Source organism: Rhinopithecus roxellana, chromosome 11 (genome assembly GCF_007565055.1).
Source record: "Rhinopithecus roxellana isolate Shanxi Qingling chromosome 11, ASM756505v1, whole genome shotgun sequence".
Lineage (NCBI taxonomy): Eukaryota > Metazoa > Chordata > Mammalia > Primates > Cercopithecidae > Rhinopithecus > Rhinopithecus roxellana.
In genome coordinates, this window is record NC_044559.1 from 73,306,818 (window position 1) to 73,321,182 (window position 14,365).

Sequence of the window (14,365 nt, forward strand, 5' to 3'; positions counted from 1 at the left end):
TTTGTAAGGCTGGGCACAGTGGCTCACACCTGTAATCCCAGCACTTTGGGAGGCAGAAGCAGACGGATCAGCTGAAATCAAGAGTTCGAGACCAGCCTGGCTAACATGGTGAAACCCCATCCTACTAAAAATACAAAAATTAGCCGGGTGTGATGGTGGGTGCCTGTAATCCCAGCTACCTGGGAGGCTGAGGCAGGAGAATCGCTTGAACCCAGATAGCGGAGGTTGCAGATAGCATCACTGCACTCCAACCTGGGCGACAAAGCGAGACTCCATCTCAAAAAAAAACAAAACCAAAAAGCAAAGAACTTTGTGTTAGTCAGCATATCCAACCAGAAGAATGTTCTGATGTATTACACTTGTTTCTCTAAGTAAAATAAGGTAATTGAATCAAGGATAACTAGGCTCCCACTCAATCCTCTGTCTAAATTTTAGGGGAAAAGCAATGAGGTTTCCCTGGCTCTAGATGGAACAGCCTTGAGGAAGAGGAACAGTGAGAAGCTGGCCTTGTTCTGATAGAGGCTTAGGACACAAAGACAGAACTGCCCCAGAGGGTCTGAGCCCTGGTCACAGACCAAGACTGGTGCCCTCGCAATTATATCCATTCTGATTGAGACTCAACCCTATTTATCCAGTCCCCTTGGGATGGAAAAGATGGAACCTTTAGAGCTGACTGTGGTCCAGGAGGAGCCATTAACACAGTAACACTACATAATCTCTAAGCTTGTTTATCCTGAGAGGAGGAAAAATGCTGCAGACTGTAAATTATTTACTTATGCTGCAAGTCCAAGTGGATTCAAGGCTTTCTTTGGCATACTGTCACTCACTAGCAATATAGTATGCAAGAGAAAGGGTGGAATTTCACTGCTTAGCCAAGACTGGCCCATCTGACAGTATGTCTAACCCATGAAATTTGGATATGACCACAGGTGTGTGTTCTACATGTCAACGTTACAGCAGGGAAGGAGGAGGTTAAAAACCATCACTGTAAACTAGCATTTTTCAGATTGATTTATTGGAGTCCTAAATTTCTGCTAAGATGACTTAGAAGTCACTGGAGCAGTGGCAAAATGGGAAACCCTTTTCTAGGGTCCAGAGAGAGGCCAAGCTGGGGCTCCGAGCTCTCCAATCATGGTATCTCTTCATACAGAACTTCTCTTTTTTGGGTGGGAATGGTGGCTTAGGCCTGTAATCCCAACACTTTGGGAGGCCGAGATGTGCAGATTGCTTGAGGAGTTCAAGACCAGCCTCGGTAACATGGCAAAACCCCATCTCTACAGAAAATACAAAAATTAGCCAGGTGTGTTGTTGCATGCCTGTAGTCCCAGCTACTAGGGAGGCTGAGGTAGGGGCACCGCTGGAGTCCGGGAGATGGAGGCTGCAGTGAACTGAGACTGCACCACTGCACTCCAGTCTGGGTGACAGAGTGAGACCCTGTCTCAAAAAACAAAACAAAACAAAACAAAAACAAAAAAAATCCTCTCTCTCTCTCCCTTTCTTTCTCTCTCAACAGACTTTGTTTTTTTAGGATAGTTTTAGGTTCACAGCAAAATTGAGCAAAAAGTACAGAGTTCTCATATACTCCCTGCCCCACTCCACCTACCCCACCATCAGCGTCCTACCCCAGAGGGGTGTGTTTATCACAGTCAGTCATGAACCTACCTTGACTCATTATGAGCGCTCTGAGTCCTTAGTTACCTTACTGCTCTCTTGGTGTTGTGGACTCTCTGGGTTTCAACAAAGGTATGATATATAGCCACCATTATGGTATCATACAGAATAGTTTCCTTGCCCTAAATGCTCTCTGTTTACCTATTTTGTATATTGGGATTCCACATAAGATTTCTTTTTTTTTTTTTTTTTGAGACGGAGTCTCGCTCTGTCGCCCAGGCTGGAGTGCAGTGGCCAGATCTCAGCTCACTGCAAGCTCCGCCTCCCGGGTTCACGCCATTCTCTTGCCTCAGCCTCCCGAGTAGCTGGGACTACAGGCGCCGGCCACCTCGCTCGTCGCCCGGCTAGTTTTTTGTATTTTTTAGTAGAGACGGGGTTTCACCGTGTTAGCCAGGATGGTCTCGATCTCCTGACCTCGTGATCCGCCCGTCTCGGCCTCCCAAAGTGCTGGGATTACAGGCTTGAGCCACCGCCCCCAGCCTTAAGATTTCAGTTTGAAAAAAGTTCTACACACTCCATTGTTGAAACCATCATTCCAAAGGTTGACATTTCCCCATCTCCACTTTTCATAGCCGCCAGGACGCTCACTGTTTCATTCAGACATTTGATATCATCAGGCCACTTCCTGACAGACTTACTCTAACCGCCGTTTGTTTGGTAGCCTTAGTTGCCCCTTCACCGCCAACCTCTCGCCTCCTCCCAGGTGGAACCCGAGACCCGGGCGGTGATCCGGTGGATGCACTCCTTCAACTTTGTTCTTTCAGCCAATCTCCACGGAGGGGCGGTGGTGGCCAATTACCCGTATGACAAGTCCTTTGAGCACCGGGTTCGAGGGGTCCGCCGCACCGCCAACACCCCCACGCCTGACGACAAGCTTTTCCAGAAGGTATGTGGAGCGACTGCTTGTCCGGCCAGGGGAACTTGGGGCTCAGGAGATGAGCTTCAGGTCAGTAACAGACCCTTTTTCAGTGCGAGGCCACAGAAAATAATTGAAAATACCGCTTGCTTGTGAGGTGCTTACAGTCTAGTAAATGACATTTGGTTTTGAATAATAAGCCATAGATTCATAAAAAAGTAAATACAAAGAAAGCTTTATAGTAATTACCACGATGCAGAAAATACTTAGGCTAATGATGAGCAAGAAATATGCCCGAAGACTAATAGCGCTAGTGTCATTAAATGTGAATTTTGGGGGGGTCTAAAGTAGAATTTTATGATAATATATCCACATTAATGAAAAATAGACTGTGATGGTATTAGGTGGGGTCTTAAAGAAAAAAAGAAAAATAGACTACATGAAAAAGGTTTAAATAACAGTTCAAAACAGTAGAATAAAATCAATGTTGACATTAATTTTATATTAACATATAAAATGGTATAATATAATAAATTTGTAATTATTGGCCTGGTGCGGTGACTCACACCTGTAATCCCAGCACTTTGGGAGGCCGAGGCGGACGGATTGCCTGAGGTCAGGAGTTTGAGACCAGCCTGCCCAACATGGTGAAACCCCGTCTCTACTAAAAATATAAAAATTAGCTGGGCATTGTGACAGGTGCCTGTAATCCCAGCTATTCGGGAGGCTGAGACAGGAGAATCGCTTGAACCCGGGAGGTGGAGGTTGTGGTGAACCAAGATTGCACCACTGCACTCCAGCCTGAACAACAAGAGTGAAACTCCATCTCAAAAAAAAAAAAGTACTAATATATTAATATGTATCTATATAATATAAATGAACATTAATGATATTAAGTATCAATCATTAATGTACTACATGGTGAATAGCACATTGTTTTTTCTCCATTGATCTCACTTTGTCCACTGTATAGTAAATGGTAATGAAGGAGAATTGTAGAGTTCAAATATATTCCTCTCCCTCCAACACACACCTCTCACCCCCCAAATACACATTACTTTTCCTGGAGAAGTCTTGCCTTACTTACTCCTTGATTTATTTGACAAAATTCGGCTAGAAAATGGCACAAAAACAAGGAATCTTCAATATCATCTAGTGCGACTCCTGACTTTGCACAAGAGAAAACTCAGCCCCAAGATAGTGACAAAATCAGAATACAGATCTCCTAACTCTAGTCTACTACACATATACTCTCTTAGACACACAGTCACATTCACACACATGCATTCACACATACTCACCTACATACACACACTCATACACACACACATACACATGCTGTCTCTATCCCTGATCCTATTTTCTTTCACTAAAGCAAATAATCCACTGTTTATGTACCTAGCAGGGCTTCTTGGCTTCACCCTCGTTGTGAGTAGGAGCATTGCCATTTGAGTTGGGACTCATCAAGGTCGTTTTCTGCCTGCTTTTCCTCTAGCTGGCCAAGGTCTACTCCTATGCACATGGATGGATGTACCAAGGTTGGAACTGTGGAGATTACTTTCCAGATGGCATCACCAATGGGGCTTCCTGGTATTCTCTCAGCAAGGGTAAAGGGAGTCCTGGGAACTGCTCAAGCTGAAGTGGAATAGTGCTCATTGCTCCTTCTAAATTCCCAGTTTTCTCAGGGAAACAATGGGAATAGCATGGAGTTTTGCACTCAGGTTGAGATCTGGAAAATGGGGAAGTCTCAGGTTGACATTTAGTCATCATCTCGTGATTCTTTAAAACTAAGGTGGGGATGGCTGGGCACAGTGGCTCACGCCTGTTATCCCGGCACTTTGGGAGGCCGAGGCAGGCAGATCACAAGGTCAGGGCATCGAGACCATCCTGGCTAACATGGTGAAATCCTGTCTCTACTGAAAATACAAAAGAATTAGCCAGGCATGGTGGCGGGCGCTTGTAGTCCCAGCTACTCAGGAGGCTGAGTCAGGAGAATGGCATGAACCCAGGAGGCGGAGTTTGCAGTGAGCCGAGATCGTGTCACTGCACTCCAGTCTGGGCGACAGAGTGAGACTCGGTCTCAAAAGACAAAAACAAAAACAAAAACAAAAAAACTAAGGTAGGGACACCTTTTGGTCCTGTAAAACTGGTGGTTTACACAGTAAATTAGTACATAGGAGGAAAATAATATAGTCACTTGTGGGATCTGAGAGTAGATTGGGTTGAAACCTGGCTTGCCCATGTACTAGTCATGTGGCTCTGGGATAATTACTTATTCTTTCTGTGCTTTCATTTCTTCATCTGTAATTAAGAATAATAAGGCCAGGCATGGTGACTCATGCCTATAATCCCAGCACCTTGGGAGGCCAAGAAGGGAGAATCTCTTGAGGCCAGTAGTTTGAGACCAGCCTAGGCATCATAGCAAGACCTCATCCCCCTACCAAAAAAAAAAAAAAAAAAAAAAAAAAAAAAGCCAGTCACAGTGGTGCACACGTGTAGTCCCAGCTAATGGGGAGGCTGAGGTGGGATGATCACCTGAGCCCAGGAGGTCAAGGCTGCAGTGCATTGAGCCAAGACTGTACCACTGCACTCCAGCCTGGACAACAGAGTGAGACTCCAAAAAAAAAGTGAATACTTGCCTCATAATTTTAATATAAGTATTAAATAAAATAATACACATAAGGCATTTGGAAATGCCTGGCTTATAAATGTTGTAATTGTATTTTAAAAAGTAGCACAGATATATGCCTCACATACCAACAGATGAGCAGAGGATCTGGCCTGGGCACAACCAGTTCCCCTGAAATACGCTCCCTGGACCCTGACTGCCTGGCCCCAACAAGCAGGGGTTTGCCATGGACACTGGCTATTGATAATGTAGGCTTCAAGAGCAGAAACCTCCACAAGAGACTTCTGTCCCTATCCCCTGGGCCTTCCCCGTGACCAGGGGTCAAGATAGAACCTTTGTTTATGAACCTTCACTGGATTGAAGGATAGAGAAGAGTCTGGAGCAAGAAGCTGGGTTCTTTTAGGAATCATTCTCTAGCATCTGTCTTTCCCCATCCCCTCACATCTGACCTGGCCATGGCCCAGGCGGCAGATTGGTGAGAGCTGAGTTGGTAGCTGGTCCTGTGGAGAGTAGAAGAGGTGCAAAACTGAGGAGTTGCCATGTACTGGGAGGGTAGACTGGGGACGAAAACTTGCTTGAATACAAGGCACTGCTGGGCGCAGTGGCTCATACTTGTAATCCCAGCACTTTGAGAGGCTGAGGTGGGAGGATGGCTTAGGGTGGGAGTTCGAGGCTACAGTGAGCTATAATCATGATGCTGCACTCCAGCCTGGGCAGCAGAGCAAGACCCTGTCTCTGAAAAATAAATAAATACACACACATAATTTTACATTTTTTTAAAGTTACTTTCTTTAGTTTGCATTAGTAAAGCAAAATATATTTTGCCCTCCAAATTGAAAATAACCAACATACTTTTTCAAATTTCAAAGCATTTTTCAAATGCTTGTTCTTTTTTTCTCTCTCTCCTCCCTCTCCCTCTCCATCCTCTGAGACAGCAAGGCCCATGCCTCCACTGAGAATCATTGCCCTAAACTAAGCTAGTACAATTCCAAGGTCATTACATTTATCAAATTGATTCTTCCAACAGTGTGGTCTCTTGATTAGCATATCAGCATGAGCTGGGAACTTATTAGAAATGTACATTTCTAATAAGTTGCACCCCACCTCATACCTACTGAATCAGAAACTCTGGGGGTGAAGCCCAGCAAGCTGTATTTAGCCAGAAGGCTCAGCCTTCTAGGTGATTCTAATGCATGGAGAGAACCAATTTACTTATTTATTTTATTCAAGCATTTTTAAATTTTTATGGATACATGCGAAGTGTATATATTTAAGGGGTATATGTGATATTTTAATACAGGCCTACAATGTGTAATAATTACATCAGAGTAAATGAGATGTCCATCCCCTCAAGCATTCATTTCTTTGTGTTACCAACATTCTAACTGTACTCCCTCAGTTATTCCAAAAGGTACAGCAAATTACTGCTAATGATAGTCACCCTTTTGTGCTATCATTTATTCTTTCTATTTTTTGTATCTATTAACCATCCCCATTCTCCCCACCCCCACCATCCTTCCCAGTCTCCAGTAACCATCCTTCCTCTCTATTTTCATGAGTTCAATTATTTAAATGTTTAGCTCCCACGAATGAGAAAGAATGTGCAAAATCTGTTTTTCTGTGCCTGGCTTCATCCCTGTTTTTGCAAATGACAGGATCTTATTTTTTTAATGACTGAATAGTACTCTATCGTGTAACCCTGCCACATTTTCTTTCTCCATTCATCTGCTAATGGACACTTAGCTTGCTTCCAAATCTTGGCTATCGTGAATAGTGCTGCAGCAAACACGGGAGTGCAGATAACTCTTCAATATACTGATTTCCTTTGTTTTGGGTATATACGCAGCAGTGGGATTGCTGAATCAACTGGTAGTTCTGTTTTTAGTTTTTTAAGGAACCTCTATACTGTTTGGAGAGAGCCAGTTTAATAGGCTATAGTTATTATTCTTCAACTTTCCCCATTCTTTCTGTAACAGCTTGCTTGTACTCAACAGCTTGAAAAGTAAGTGATATTTTTTTCTTATTTATTTATTTATTTATTTATTTATTTATTTATTTATTTATTTTGAGATGGAGTCTCTCTCTGTCACCCAGGCTGGAGTGCAGTGGCTCTATCTCGGCTCATTGCAACCTCTGCCTCCCGGTTCAAGCAATTCTCCTGCCTCAGCCTCCCGAGTAGCTGGTGCTACAGGGAACCACCACCACACCTGGCTAATTTTTGTCTTTTTAGTAGAGACGGGGCTTCACCACGTTGGTCAGGTTGTTCTCAAACTCCTGACCTCAAGTGATCTGCCCGCCTCAGCCTCCCAAAGTGCTGGGATTACAGGCACCCCGCTTCATTTTTATTGTGGTAAAATATACATAACGTGAAATTTACCATTGGAATAATTTTTAAGCATCTGATTCTGTATTATTAGGTACATTTGTAATGATGTTGTACAGTCACCACCAGCACTCATCTCCAGAACTCTTTTCAGCTTATAAAAGTGAAACTCGGCCGGGCGCAGTGGTTCAAGCCTGTAATCCCAGCACTTTGGGAGGCTGAGACGGGCGGATCACGAGGTCAGGAGATTGAGACCATCCTGGCTAACATGGTGAAACCCCGTCTCTACTAAAAAATACAAAAAGCTAGCCGGGCGAGGTGGCGGGCGCCTGTAGTCCCAGCTACTCAGGAGGCTGAGGCAGGAGAATGGCGTAAACCCGGGAGGCAGAGCTTGCAGTGAGCTGAGATCCGGCCACTGCACTCCAGCCTGGGCGACAGAGCGAGACTCCGTCTCAAAAAAAAAAAAAAAAAAAAAAAAGTGAAACTCTATATCCGTTAAACAATAACTACATTTCCCCTTACCCCAGCCCCTGGCAACCACCATTCTACTTTTTGTCTTTATGATTTTGACTGCTCTAAGTAGCTCATATAAGTGGGATCATGCAATATTTGTCTTTTTGTGAATGCCTTATTTCACTTACCATCATGTCCTCAAAGTTCATCCGTGTTATGGTGTTTGTCAGAATTTCCTTACTTTAAAGGCTGAACAATATTCCATTGTATGTTTATACCACATTTTGTTTCTCGTTTATCCACCGATGGACACTTGGGTTGCTTTCACATTTTAGCTATTGAGAATAATGGTGCTACAAACATGGATGTGCACATCTCTCTTTGAGACCCTGATTTCTGTTCTTTTGGATATATAAACCCAGAAGTGGAATTGTTGGACATAAGGTAGTTCTATTTTTAATGTTTTTGAGGAACTGCCATACTGTTTTCCATAGAAAACACCACCCGTGCACAGGAGTTTCAGTTTCTCCACATCTTCACCAACTCTTACTTTTTTTTTTGATAGTAGCCATCCTAATAAGTGCAGAGTAGTATCTCATGGTAGTTTGATTTGCATTTCTCTAATGATTAGTGATATTGAGCATCTTTTCATGTGCTTATTGGCCATTTGTATACCTTCTTTGGAGAAATGTCTGTTCAAATCCTTTGCCCACTTAAAAAATCAAGTTGTTTGGGTTTTTTTGTTGTTGTTATTGTTATGTTTTAGGAGTACTCTATGTATTCTGAATATTAATATCTTATCAGATGTATGAATCACAAATATTTTTCCCATTCCATGGTGGCCTTTTTACTCTTTTGACATTGTATTTGTTTGTTTGTTTGATTCTGTCATCACCTGTTCTGTCCTAGAGATACTGTCTTTTGATGAACAAAATTTTTCCATTTTCATGAAGTCTAATCTGTGATTTTTTTTTTCTTTTGTTGCCTGTATCTTTGATTTCATATCCAGGAAATCATTGCCAAATTCAATGTCATGAAGCTTTTGCCCTATGTATTCTTCTAAGAGTTTTATAGTTTTGGGTCTTACGTTTAGGTCGCCGATCCATCTTGAGTTAATTTTTGTATATGGTGTTAGATAAGGCTCCAACTTCATTCTTTTGCATTTGGATATCCAGTTTCTCCAGCACCATTTGTTGACATGACTGTCCTTTCCCCATTGAACGGTCTTGGCATTCTTGTCAAAAATCCTTTGACCATATATGCAAGGGTTTCTGGGCTGTCTTCCATTCCATTGATCTATATACCTGCCTTTATACCAGTAACACATTGTTTTGATTACTGTAGCTTTGTAGTAAGTTTCAAAATCAGAAATTGTGAGTCTCTAGCTTTGTTCTTCTTTTTCAAGATTATTTTTGCTCTTCTGGGTTGCTTAAAATTCCATATGAATTTTAGGATGGGTTTTCTATTTTTGCAACAAACATCATTGGGATTTTGATAGGGATTGCATTGAATCTGTAGATCACTTTGGGTAGTATAGACATTTTTAAGTGGGTAATTTTTAACCCAAATGAAATTGTAATGAAAATAACCATCCTAATAATGAGAAACATATTAAAAAGTAATTGATTCAATTGAATAATGTAGAAGATCAGAACAAGCAAGTATTTTTTAGAAGAAGAAGAAAATATAGCTGTCTTCTGCTTTTTCAGGAGTCTGTTTTTCTGGGATGGGTATTTTCAGATTAATATTGTATTCTTAGCTAGGAGAAGGGATGTGAAAGCAAAATATTAATCACATTCCTGACCTTCCAGGTCTGAAGAACATTGTAGTTCAAGGAGAAAATCTGTTCTCTTAGAAACAGTCCATGTGCATAGTCAATAGTAGGCACAGCTAATAAGCAGACTTTGGAAATGATAAAAGGGACAAGAAGTGAAATTCAGTCATGAAATGGAAAAAAACATAAAGGATGAAGATGACAAAAGGGACATTTAAGAAGAGAGGAAACTGCAGAGAGAGACGCATGTGAACTGGAAATTTGGGAAAAATTTTATGGAGGAAAGGAAGAAATAGAGGTCAAGAGGTAGAATAGAAGTTGATGAAGAAAAGAAAAAAAAGGTAATGAAGGGGGTGCTGGATATTTCCAACACAAAGAAATGATAAATGTTTGGGAGGATGGATATTCTAATTAGCCTAATCTAATCACTGTACAGTTTATTGAAACATCACTATGCGTGTCCCATGAATATGTACATATTATTAGGTGATGTACATGAATATGTACACATTATTATGTGCCAATGAAATAAATAAAATTAAAAGATAATTCCCAAATAAATAAAAACAGAAAATTTTAAAAAGAGAGAGAGAGATGAGATGGGGCATTGAGTGGGAACCTGGTTATGGGAATCTGCCACTGCCCTCTTTCCCTTAGGAATGCAAGACTTTAATTATCTCCATACCAACTGCTTTGAGATCACACTGGAACTGAGTTGTGACAAGTTTCCCCCGCAAGAAGAGTTACAGCGGGAGTGGCTGGGTAATCGGGAAGCCCTAATCCAGTTCCTGGAACAGGTAAAACCTTATTTGTTAACTCTCATGTTTGCAAAAAGAGAAGTGCTTCTCAATGGCAGACAAGGTGTTTCACAGGTTCAGGTCTGACTTTTGCTCTGACTCAGTCCAATAGATCTGGGCTGCTTCTTCCAATGAGATTTATTCATTCAACATTATTGAGCATCTGAACACAGTGGTTCACACCTGTAATCCCAGCAGTGTGGGAAGCTGAGATGGGAGGATCACTTGAGCTCGGGAGTTTGAGACCAGCCGGGGCGACATAGCTAGACCCCACGTCTACTAAAAAAAAAAAAAATTAGCCAAGCATGGTGGCATGCTTCTGTAGACCCAGCTTCACAGGAGGATGAGGCGGGAGGATCACTTGTCTTGTGCTGGGAGGTCAAGGTTGCAGCGAGCTGTGATCATGCCATTGTACTCCAGCCTGGGCAGCAGAGCAAGATCCTTCTCAAAAAAATTATCAAGCACAACTATTTGTCAGAAACTGTACTATATGCTGTGAATTATGAATAAATAAGCAAATATCCCTGCCCATATGGAACTTACCTTCTAGTGAGGAGAGACAGGCAGTAAACAATAAGTTGTATAACATGTTAAAAAAGAAATGCTATGATGAAAGTCTTTCAGGGGAAGTGATATTTAAATAAAAATTTCAAGGAGGTGAGGGAGAGAAACATGCAGATATCTAGGGGATAAAAGGGTTCCTTGAAATGGACACAACTGCAAGTACAAAACCAACAAAAAGAATATGAAAAGTGCTCAGCATCACTAATCATTAGGGAAATGCAAATTAAAACTACAGTGAGATTCTACCTCAAATTGGTTAGGATGGCTGCTATCAAAAAAACAGAAATTCACAAATGTTTGCAAGGATGTGGAGAAATTGGAACCCTTGTGCACCATCAATGGGAATGTAAAGTGGTACAGTCATTATAAAAAACAGCTAATGGCAATTCCTCAAGCAGTCAGAATTCCTATGTGCTCCAGCAATGCCACTTTTGGGTATATATTCAAAAGAATGGAAATAAGGGCCTCAAAGAGGTATTTGCACACCCATATTCATAACAGCATTATTTACAATAGCCAAAAAGTGGGAGCAACCCAGTGTTCATTGGTGGATGACTGTATAAATGGATGTGGTATATTCCAGTGGAATATTATACAGCCTTAAAAAGGAAGGAAATTGTCATCAGGTGTAGTGACTTATGCCTGTAATCCCAGCACTTTGGGAGGCTGAGGCGGGCAGATCGCCTGAGTTTGGGAGTTTGAGACCAGCCTGACCAACATGGAGAAACCCTGTCTTTACTAAAAATACAAAATTAGCCAGGCGTGGTGGCACATGCCTGTAATTCCAGCTACTCGAGAGGCTGAGGCAGGAGAATCGCTTGAACCCAGGAGGTGGAGGTCGCAGTGAGCCGAGATGGCGCCATTGCACTCCAGCCTGGGCAATGAGAGCGAAACTCCATCTCAAAAAAAAGGAAGGAAATTCTGACACATGCTACAACATTGATGAATCTTGGGGACATTATGCCAAGTGAAATTAGCCACCCATAAAAAGACAAACACTGTATTATTCCACTTATATGAGGTACTTAGAGTAGTCAAAATTATAGAGATGGAAAGTATTGATAGAATGGTGGTTGCCAGGGGCTGGGGGAGGGGATAATGGAGAATCATTGTTTAATGGATATAGGGTTTCAATTTTTTAAGATAAAAAGAGTTATGCAGATGGATAGTAGTGATGGTTGCACAACATTACAAATGGTTTTTTTTTTTTTTTTTTTTTTAGACAGAGTCTCGCTCTGTCACCCAGACTGGAGTGCAGTGGTGCGATCTAAGCTCACTGCAACCTCCACCTCCTGGGTTAAAGCAGTTCTCCTGTCTTGGCCTCCTGAGTAGCTAGGATTACAGGCACTCACCACCATACCTGGCTAATTTTTGTATTTTTAGTAGAGACGGGGTTTCGCCATGTTGGCCAGGCTGGTCTCAAACTCCTGACCTCAGGTGATCCGCCCACCTGGGCCTCCCAAAGTGCTGGGATTACAGGCATGAGCCACTGCACCTAGCTAAATGTATTTAATAACACTGAACTATACACTTAAAATGGTAAATTTTATTTTATGTGTATTTTATCACAGTCTGTCACAGGAAATAAAAAAAATTAAAAAAAAAGAAAAAGAAAAGAAAGCCAGGACACCAGTGTGGCTGGACTGATCTCAGAAGTAAGGGAGAGAAAAGGTGGTTGGAGATGGGATCAGAGAGCTAACAGGTAGCTTGACAGACAGACCATCACAAGAACTTTAGCTTTTGCTCAGAGTGAGTTAGGTTTTGAGTAGGATGGTGACATGATTTGAGTCAGGCTTTAACAGGATCCCTCTGACCACTCTAATTGCGAAGAGATTAATTGGGGCAGGGAGAGAGGCAAGGAGACCAGTTAAGGGACTATTACCATCATCTTTGTGAAGATAAAATGCAAAAACATACGAGAAAGGGCTTTGAGACTCTAAAACACCATACAAATGTTTTATAATCATAACTATATACTTGTTCCTGCAGGTTCACCAGGGCATCAAGGGAATGGTGCATGATGAGAATTATAATAATCTCGCCAATGCTGTCATTTCTGTCAGTGGGATTAACCATGATGTCACTTCAGGTAGGTGGCCACTGCTTAGGGGGAGGAAGGAAGCGTTCACTCCTGCATCTTCTTCAGCATAATCAAGGGGCCAGTTTGTAAGCCAGTGAAACTAACAGGGGTGTCAAGGATGCTGGGAGTGGGGGCAGGGGGATGGAGGAAAGAAGGGCAATGAAAATGGAGACAGTAAATTAAGAGGCTGAATCAAACAGCCAAGATGTTTTAATGCAAAATCTTTTGCTTCTGATGCAAGCAATCCCTGAGAGGTCAGGACCAGGAAAGACTGATGTAAATGTAACTTCTCCTCAGCATTCAGGAGTGGCTACCACATACAATTTTGTTAGGGGTATTTTCTGGGCTTAAGCCTGTTAATAGCTCACATACTGGTGTGAAATTGGGTAGAAAGAGGACTGTAAAACGGATAGTTATCCTTGTGGCTGACTTGGCATTTCTCTACACCTCCAATGGGAAAGTTAGCAAGATTCTTTCCATCATAGGCTTACTGTGGGGCAAGATTGATGGTGGAGACGGATCTTAGAGCTACCTGGAACCTCCTAGAAGAGCACAGAATTATGTCACAGCAGAATGGTGTTGTAAGCTGACTCAGCCCAGCTTGATCATGCACAATTTGTAGGATTTTTTGTTTTATTTTGCTTTTAATGCATAACAGTAGCTACCAACGGTTATGGTTGCAGGTAGATGAGATTTGCCTAACTCCCCACCCTTTTTTATTTTTTTGAAAAGGAGTCTTATTCTGCCATCCAGGCTGGAGGGCAGTGGTGTGATCTCACTGCAACCTCTGCCTCCTGAGCTCAAGCCATCCTCCTACCTCAGCCTCCAAAATAGCTGGGACTACAAGCATGCAACACCATGCCTGACTATTTTTTGTGTTTTTTGTAGAGATGGGGTTTCACCATGTTGCCCAGGCTGGTTTCGAGCTCCTGGGCTCAAAAGCCTCCCAAAGTACTGAGGTTACAGGTGTGAGCCACCACACCCAGTCCTCCGCACAACCTTAATACTAGCAAGTCTCACCTGAATTTTACTACACTAACATTTATTACCCAGCAGCCGTTTCACAGTTCCTACAATCTGTTTAAGCTGGATGAACCCTCAGCTTTCTGTTCTTTAAAGTGATCTCAATGCATCTTACATGAAAGGTTCATTCAAGGCAAAAGTATTGTCTAAAGGCAGAATCCTGTAGCCTCACAGTGAAGTATCAGACAACCACAG

At 42.2% G+C, this 14,365-nt stretch overlaps 1 protein-coding gene across 3 annotated transcripts in view; it reads left to right on the plus strand.

The window, feature by feature from the left end:
- The window catches only part of CPN1 (carboxypeptidase N subunit 1), a 52,623-nt gene that overhangs the window by 27,620 nt on the left and 10,638 nt on the right, over nucleotides 1-14,365 (plus strand). For 2 of the 3 annotated variants that reach the window (XM_030940011.1, XM_030940010.1), the window contains 4 exons: nucleotides 2,375-2,557; nucleotides 4,023-4,134; nucleotides 10,364-10,503; nucleotides 13,057-13,156. In XM_030940011.1, coding sequence (XP_030795871.1) covers nucleotides 2,375-2,557; nucleotides 4,023-4,134; nucleotides 10,364-10,503; nucleotides 13,057-13,156 — 535 coding nt within the window. Of the gene's footprint in view, nucleotides 1-2,374; nucleotides 2,558-4,022; nucleotides 4,135-10,363; nucleotides 10,504-13,056; nucleotides 13,157-13,632; nucleotides 13,729-14,365 lie in introns of all 3 variants that reach the window. The other variant, XR_004059917.1, reaches the window with a different exon arrangement.